This window comes from Fundulus heteroclitus, chromosome 12 (genome assembly GCF_011125445.2).
Source record: "Fundulus heteroclitus isolate FHET01 chromosome 12, MU-UCD_Fhet_4.1, whole genome shotgun sequence".
Taxonomy (NCBI): Eukaryota; Metazoa; Chordata; class Actinopteri; order Cyprinodontiformes; family Fundulidae; genus Fundulus; species Fundulus heteroclitus.
This window is the reverse complement of record NC_046372.1, coordinates 42,067,144-42,076,285: the sequence shown is the minus strand read 5'-3', so window position 1 is coordinate 42,076,285 and position 9,142 is coordinate 42,067,144. Positions and strand designations below refer to the sequence as shown.

The following is a 9,142-nucleotide window of genomic DNA, read 5'->3' as shown; positions in this document are numbered from 1 at the left end:
GGGCGAGAGGCAGGTACACTCTGGACAGGTCAACCAGTCCTTCACATGACAACACAGAGACAGACAGGACAACCATGCCTGACGATCCTCGGTCATATAAAATGTAAATACACCTATGCTGTTCTTTTGGCTACTTACCTGCAGGATAGTCTGACGAAGAGTTAGGAGATGCAGCTTCTTTGCTACATCTGTCACCCATAAACTAGAATTAGGGAGGAATGACCCCTCTCAGTTTAACCAGTTTTAAAGGCAATGTATAATACAAAATTAACTTTTCAGCCCTTAAATACATTTTGTTTTATTGTTGGAGTTTCTAGGCGTGATGAAATTGAATGTAGCCTGTCTGGGTACTGCGTAGATTGCTTTTCAATTTTCTTTATTACCTTTTATTTATTTTTGAACAGTTATGTCACATTGTTTGGTGCGGACCTGCTAAACAAGGTCATGGACATAAACCATCAGATATATAAAACCATGTGCAGACAGGTCACCGCACACGTTACCTTGATAAACCCAGATGTGCAGGAAGTAAAACTTAGGTTCACATCTATCTTAAACTGCCCTGTCCCTGTTCCTAAATACATTATGCAAATCAGTAAAAAAAAATACCCAGAAGGCACCAACATGTCCAAATAACCATGGCAATGGCGCTATCAGTAACAGAGACACCTCTGGGGATATTTGTAGTGACAGTAAACCAACGGCTTATTGAGCGACATCAGCAACTCATTAAAGAAACTGGCTATTTTGATTAGATTGTCTGTCACTGCACTCATGTTGTGAAGTACTTTAAATCTTTAAAATAAGTCAGGATGTTACAAAAAAAACAAACAAAAAAAACTAGATATCAGCCATCGAGCCTGCTCTTGTTTTTTTTACCCATCCCAACAATTATGAGAATGATAATTATGATATAGCGGAATCCTAAATTGAGCAGAATTACACCAAAATGACTGGAGTCAAAGCCCTGATTACATTTGGAAATCAGCTCTATGCTGCAAATGAGAGCATCAGGGGAATTTTACATATCTGAACAAGAATGATCCCATACTGCAGGCTTGCAGCACTATAGTTTCCCTCTGTGACGCTGGGGTCATTTTGAAAAAAAAAAAAAAAGAAGCCCTGAGCAAAAAACCGGCTAACATGGCATTCATGTTTAGCACAGCGGGTCAGTAGGATTTCTGAAAACTCGCTCCCGTTGCATTCTTCCGTTGGCAATATCCTCGGTGCCAACGCTGCCATTGTTCAACAATTATGTGCCACTTTAGGCAGCCATTTATGAGCAGGAGTGACTGTCTCCACTTTAGGGAATAAAACAGCTGTTTATTTACAAATTAATCTGCTGATTCCATCCCATTTTGTTCTTCAGTGAGAATGACAGAGCCCGTAAAATGATTCACATGCATTTTCTGAGTATTTACATCTACATTTATCAAAAACAGGAATATTCACAGTTTACATCTGATGTAGGTTGTTTCCATAAATTTGAGGGGTGTTATGTTGCATGAGGCCAGATGTGATTATCTTTCCTTGCACAGATTTAAACCATAAAGGCTCAAACTCATGGGAAAACATTGGGTTCAATTATTCTGAATGGAGTAACATTTCAGTGGATCTATGTCAGTTTTAGTACTGTTTTTTTATTTTCGATTGAAGTTTGCGTTGCTGCTGCACATTTTCACGGTAGGTCAAAAATGAGCATGGATTATAACACACTTCATAAATTTTTATACATGCTAAATTTGATGTTAAACATTGCACCACAAGTTACACGCTTTGTACATGAAGCCCCTGGACTGGGGTTGAGTCAGTGCCTCAAGTGCCACCACACACATACCTTTCCAGGGCATGCCTCCTCCTTTTCACAGAAAAGTCAGTTTTCATTACATATGGAAGTAATGGTCGTAGAGTCTGGATGAAGCGTGATCAGTCAGAACCCAAAGTGTTACCAACGCTGTTGTGTACCAATGGCACATTGATGAGTCTAATCAAATCTGGGCCTACAGCCTTCTGAAAATAAAGTACAAAGTGCATGCTCTCTTCTCTGCAGATATTTTGGTTAACTTCCATGAAGTGGACTGTGCTTATATGTCATGTTACGCAAAAAGATCGTGAGATTCCTTATAGTTCCTTACCATTGGTAAGGGTTCCCGTGCTAAATTAGCTGTGACAGGAAGCATACAGGTTCCTATTCCTACCTTCTTCCTGACATTTCAGTTGAGTTTTAAAATGCTCGGACGTACTCGCACATGTGCGCTGTTGCTACACCGCAGTCATTTTGTGTCATTGGCTTTCAGCTTACCGGGTGATTGAGGCTCGCTATGCCGAAAGAACGACCCCCCATCACATTGCTTTCAAAGTCCGGCTGGCTTTTTGCAATGTGTTAAAAAGGAGAAATAATTCAAATATCTAACATCATCTAACAACATTTAGTTAGTTCATTCTTATTCTCTACAAATAAATTGATTTAAAACTTGGCTAGTTATAGGGTTGGTGTTTAAGTTGTAATAAGGTTGTATAAATTACATACTTTTGAGGTGTATATTTCTGCATCAACATGAAATTACTTTAAACATTAATTAATAAAAAGAAAGATGATAAAGCAACATTTTAAAGGGGAAAATAAAAACTGTGTACAGCAGTTAACAGTAGAGAAAACAGGATTTGAGCGCCATTTGTTTGGCTTCATACTGTCACGGTTGCTAAGCAACAAGAATATTGCTAAGGTAAGAGCAGGGACAGCCGGCTGAGGGTAGCCCGTCCCAATTCGATCTCTTCGGGTCTTTTTTTAGCGGCTGACAAAGGACCCGGCCCATGTAGGCTGGGTCCTTCGAAGCCAACGCAGCCCCTGAATTGGGACACACCCATGATAGTGTACACAGCATGATTTAAGCTTTATGCATTTTTACATTTGCTGGGATAAACTTTAAAAAGACAATGTAATTTCTGTGTTACTCAATTTATTTACTTATGCAATTAAGGTAAACAAAAAAAGCCAATGGCTTTTTTAATGAAGTAGTACATGAATGTACATTTTCAATCAACAAGTTCATTAGGTTTGCTACAACTTAAATGTTACACATCCAGTGAGTTGACAAAAAAAAAAAAACAAAAAAAAAAAAAACAATGAAAATTACATTTGAACAAAAGTATTAAAAACAAACCAAAAAAAGTTTGCTTCTTTCTCAATGACTTCTTCAAAGCAGCTCCTAAATGTCAGAAGATAGATTTTAGTTCTCTTTATACATATCCATTTAAATCAACTACAGTGACTACTATACAAAATAAGCATTAGTTTAAAAAGATTCAGGAAGAAAAAAAAATTATAATTGTAAAAGGGGGTCTCATACAGTGCCATTCAAATGCATTTATACTAGACATTTTATGCATGACAACCACAAACCTGTTTTCCTATGATTTTATGTGACTGAAAAATACAGAGTGGCACATCATTATGAAGCAAAAAGTGTTTTAATGGTTTGCTCAACAGGTAAATATTGTAAATAAGAACCAACTCTAAATTGTTTTACCTTAAGTAAAGGTTCAACCCAAAAGCAAATGTTCGATGAAAGTCAAAAATAAAAAAAGGGGGTTATGTGTATTAAAGAAACAAAGATAAAGAGATCTATTTTTTACCTTGATAGATATTTTTACCTTGACCAATGGAGCCTGATCAGAAAGCACATTCTAAATCTACTGAGCTGTGCATGTACAAACATAGCTAATTGCAATAAAAACGAGTCTTGTAAACACGGGAATATTGTGATCAGATTAGGCCCAATTGGAATGAAATCGTATTCCAAATAAGACGGGTGGTATATACCAATTGTTAATCCAAACAATGTCCCCTTGATCTAATCATGTCATTCAAATTGTGCAAAATTGGGATTGGGGAACTCAAGCTGCCGACCCCATAAAAATAACTGGTTAAACATTTTCCAAGTAGGATCAGGTGTAAATATAATCATTTGATTCATTAAGAATTTATTACTATTTAACTTTACAATGTTTGTTGTTGACGACAATGATACTCTGTTTTCACAATATTCAGATTTAGACTGAGACGTCACTTAATGTTTGGGGGAAATTGCTTTCTACTGCTGCTCTGTCTGGGCAGATGATTCAACTTTCCTCATGTCATGTTTGAAAGGTGACGCCCTGGCTTCAACCGTTTGTGTCTGAACCAGAAACAATTAGGGCTAGTCACTTTGCAGTAATGTGGTTTAAGGTGGGAGATACCAGTGTGATGAAAGCAAGAGCTACTGAGCCCACAGCTGAACACATGGTAGTCTTTGTCCGCATGAAGATAATTTTGTGCAAATACAGCTCTATCCATGTCTGATGATCACCTGGAAGTGTGCGTGAGATTGGCTATCAGCAACTACTGTGCAGACTATGCGGCCTTAGCTGATGTCATTCAGTGCAAGTAATCAGAGTAAGGTAAGGACAAATAGAGTACACAGTTGTATTTTACGATGTGGGCTCATGTGGTTATGAAAGGCACACCGATATGTATTCTAATTCAATCAAAATATACTTTATCCTAATATGGGAATATTAGGAATCCCACCATTGTGTTTATTAGTTTTTGGCAAAAGCTGAAGCATTTTCATTTAATCCAATGCTGTAATTGTAAGCAATACTCTCATTGGATGAAAAATTCCTGTCTGATTGGCTGGTATACAGCTGGTTTTAAGAGCGTGGAAGGAGCAGGTCGAGCATGTGAGAAGACACTGAGCAGAGATGGAACTGAGCGCGATTACAGTGGGTGAATGAAAAAAAAATAAAAACAAAAAAAAGTTTTGGAAAGCCAATGTTACCATCAATTTTATTAAGTTATATGGAGTTTAAAGAGTCCTTTTCCCAAATCAATCTAATATAATGTGCCGAATTAGCAATAGCCTCAATTTAATAGAAGGTAGAGTCATCTTAGATGACTACTCAAACTATCCAAGTTGATGTGAATAGAAATTTACATTTTAAAAACAATCACATCCATGATAAATTTTAGAACAAAGAATGTAATGTCATTTATTATTGCATTGCAACATAACTGCTCCACCTGTCTGCATGCGGCAGCTGAGGAAGCTCTCCACCACAAGAGGGCAGCAGAGTAATGCATTTGAATCTATTGGGAAAATATAATTAATGTCAGGTAAGACTATGCAGCCTTACAAGAAAAGACAGGAAAAAGGCCTTTATTCAGTTATCTTTAGACAACATAAAAGGTTAACTTAATTTGAACTGTGTTTAACAAGTTCCTTCTGGCTGCATTTAAAAAAATAAATACAGCCCCCCCCCCCCCCCCCCCATACACACACACACCCCTATAGTTGTACAACTTAAAAAGAGGGATACAATTTTTTTGTATAAACAGTTGTAGTATTCTTTTTAATTATAATTGTACAAAAAAATATTTTGAGTGCTTTAGTCCAGGGGTTAAAGCAAAAATAATCAGTTTGACTGAAAATTTTTATAGTCAGTCCATATTCCCACGGCCGTGGACATCATGCCACATTAGTTACCTCAGTTGCTTATTGTGCAAAGTCAACTTTAAGCAATCTGGTATTTTTAAAATATCCGTTGACAAGTCCTGTATCTCTCCCACCTTTCAGATTAAGAGCCTTGTGTCATCCTGGACAGCCTCTCCATAATCTGCATCACTTTCCACATCCATAACATCACCTGGTTAACTTTCATCTTTGCAGCATCAAGCAAGTTCTTCCTTCTCACATTTTCCAAAATGGTCCATAGTCCACTCACCTCTCGACAATATAATTTGACTCACCCTTCCCTCCCTGACCCCCAGAAAATCTTCTATATACTGCAACTGGTACAAAAGACAGCAGCTTTAATCGTTACATCATCTACTTCACACCTGAACATTAACTACTCTGGCTCCCCGTCACATTCAGTATAAACCGATCTTATGAACATACAAGGCTAACCACAACCTTGGACAATGCAGGACATATAACCAACATTATGATGACGTCATACATTTAAAATTAACACAGATTGCACATTACAATAATCAGTTTTTGAAGTTTAATAAAACTGTTAAATGTTAGCCCTGTGGCTAGAGACCTGTCCAGGATAGACCCTTGGCCCCTGCCTCTCGTTCATTGACTGCTGGAGAGTCACCACCCTCCCCATGACCCTGATGTCGAGCCGCGTTTCCCCATCAGATATGGCTCGACGTAACACCACAAAAGCAGATATAAAAAAATTAAAAATAATAATTGATGGATGGAATGTTACATTTTTAAAAAGTTTAACAACATTGCTTAAAGTTTCCTTTTAAATATGAATATTTTTTTAGTTAAAATTTTTTTGTTAAACTTTTGCATAAAGTTAAATTGAGTCCATAGATCCACAGGAGGCTTTTTCAGCTGTTTCTAGTGTGACTCGCTTCTACAATGTCGCGCTCCACAGTGTAACAATAAAAAAATAACTTCATAAAAGCTCTCAGAGAATCTCCTTTCTCTGGCCTCACCCAGTTAGAACCCGTTCTCCAGTCCACGTAGCTGCAGTTTATTTTTACTTTTTCTTTTTAATTTTTGACGTAGTTTCCTTAATCTGTATGCATCAAAATCCCTGTAATTTTATTTAACAAGTGTCCTGGTTCAGCTGCTCATCAGGTGGGTGCTGCTGCACATTGACTGACAGCCGCTCTGACTGCAGCTCTGCCTTCTTTGTTTCAGAAAAGCGCAGGTGGAATTTATTTATTTTACTTTTTCAGAATCAGACCCGCTCAAATGCGGGACATTATTTGTTGAAGAAAGGTTGGAATGTGAAACAAATAAATAAAAGCATGTCATGCTAAATTAGCCTGAGCTAGCACGTTACTCTCAGTTTTAAATAAAACATAACAGTGAATCATGAGGAGATCCCTGGTTGGTCACCGCGTTTATTAACTAAATTACTGGAAGGGGGGAATAAATGCTGACAGGTAACGTAGCCACAGGTGGAAATAACTCATTAATTAACTGCAAGAGGAGCCACAGACACGCTTACTGAGGGAAGTTGTTGCCAGCTGTTCATTCCACTGAACTTTTCAACCTGCTGGTTTGCATAAATCCAAAGAAAACCTTGGACCACCGCTACTTTCCTTCATGCATCTGTGGTCAGTTTGAGACGCTTACAAAAGTTAAATGATTGAACACCAATAAAACTCAGACTGGCAGATGTCCGCTTTGAAAAACCGGCCCTACTCTCTTTCTGATTGGCTAATGTCCCTGCTCTGCCAGCTTTCATTAGTTGAGAGCAGCTTCATTTTAATACCATGAATAAAAGGTCTAGACGGAACTTTTTGCGTTCATTTTCCAAATGACGGAAATCCGTCGAAGCGTCGGAGAACTTTAACCCATGCTTTAGTCTAATTTGCAACCTGCTAATTTTTTAGCCACCTATTTTGCACCGTTTTCAGTTTTTTTTCAGTTACAAATTAAAAACTATATTACCTGACCACCCAAAGGGCGTAAATAAATAAATAAATAAAAAAATAATTATATTATATATATATATATATATATATATATATATATATATATATATATATATATATATATATATATATATATATATATATATATATATATATAATTATTATTTTACAAAGATAATTCGAACCTGGAAATATTTTTTTAATGCTGGTCCAAGCTATCCGGTGTCAGACCCTTGTCAAGGCGGAGACATCTGTTAGAGCAAGAAGTTGTTGTAAATTGTTTGGAACACAACGTAGCAAGCAAATTTTCATCTATCAATATTTTAAGTCAAGTCAAAGCTTAAGCTTTCAATTCCTCAGATTTCCTCATCTGGATCAAGGCTCCATATGATGATACACCATATTGTTTAGACATGGTTCACATGCTGTCATGGTTTTAATAGCACAAGTGAAAAGGACATTAAAACTTGAACTGTGTGCAAGAATAAATTCTGTTAACAGAATTGCATAAATGTGAACTCTGGGGAGGAAAAGTGGGAAAAAAAAAAAAAGTCATGGCTTGATCTAATCCTCTTCACCGTAAATTATCCAATCAGATGATGAGGCACTTGTGAAGATGGTGCAAATCTTTCAGATGCTGGACAATCAAATGCTTTGTGCTGATTGCCAGTCATAATTGTAGTGTCTTTCTGCCAGATCACTTTTGGAATCAAACATGTGTCTGATTGCCTATTGTTGGTAGAGTTCATCGTTTGAGAATTACAAAACGAAGGCTTCATGTCTTTGTTTTGAAGGCTGCGCCATTTGTAAAGAACAGATTTGCATTCATCTAACTCGCCAACTACACGCTGTTTTAAAAGGAATTCTTGAATACAAATTTGTAAAAAATGTTTGTTCAATATAATTTGTTTTTCGAAACCTTGGTTAAAACCTGCAAAACTAGACAAAAGTTCAGTTTAACGAACATTAAAAAAAGGCTTCTGTGATTCAAAATTTATTCCAGGGAGACAGCGAACCCAGTTCGAATGCGTTTGGACACCCACAAACATTTGCAGGGTCAGGCTAACTATGCAGGAGAAAAGCTGACCCGGGAGTAATCCACATCTCTGCTGCACAGAAATCCACATGATGCAGCCCCCACAGTCCTGAGCTTTCTACAACCTGAGATTCGCATAAAGCAGTGGGAGCCACCTCCTTACAGGCTTACTACAAGCTAGCCACATGCTCGCTGTGCTGAAGGACCAGCTTCACCCTGCTCAAACTTCTTCCAACTGGATGCCCAAAGTAAACCGAACAGACACAGGCTGAGGTTTGGCAGGGAAAGTCAAATGGTTCATTTAAAATACTTTTAACTGTTCTTATCAAAGTAAATTTCCTGGAGCTTATAGGCTAGCTTCCACTAGCATTCTGGAAACCAAGCTTTGCTGATGTAATTCGAGTCCGTTTGTACAGTTATAAAAAACTATTTCCGTAAGGGTTTTATACATCGAGGGGACATTAACGTTTATGTTGTCGGATCTGCTCATTACAATCAAATAGAGCTCAAAGTCTTTTTAAATTAGTGCTGAACGTCCGCTAGCAGAAACTATTAGCTTCACGGATAGCAGTTCTACCACAGAGTCAACACAACTACAGTATGTTTTAAAACATACTTGTTTCACTCCACCATCGTTCGATAATGCTATGAGCGGTAAT

General features: G+C 37.5%; 1 protein-coding gene across 1 annotated transcript in view; it reads right to left on the bottom strand.

The window, feature by feature from the left end:
• Nucleotides 1-3,096: 3,096 nt before the first annotated feature.
• figla (folliculogenesis specific bHLH transcription factor) overlaps nucleotides 3,097-9,142 on the bottom strand; it is a 38,200-nt gene continuing 32,154 nt past the window's right edge. Inside the window, exon 6 of the mRNA XM_036144627.1 lies at nucleotides 3,097-3,209. Coding sequence (XP_036000520.1) covers nucleotides 3,198-3,209 — 12 coding nt within the window. The 3' untranslated portion in view covers nucleotides 3,097-3,197. The remainder of the gene's footprint in view (nucleotides 3,210-9,142) is intronic.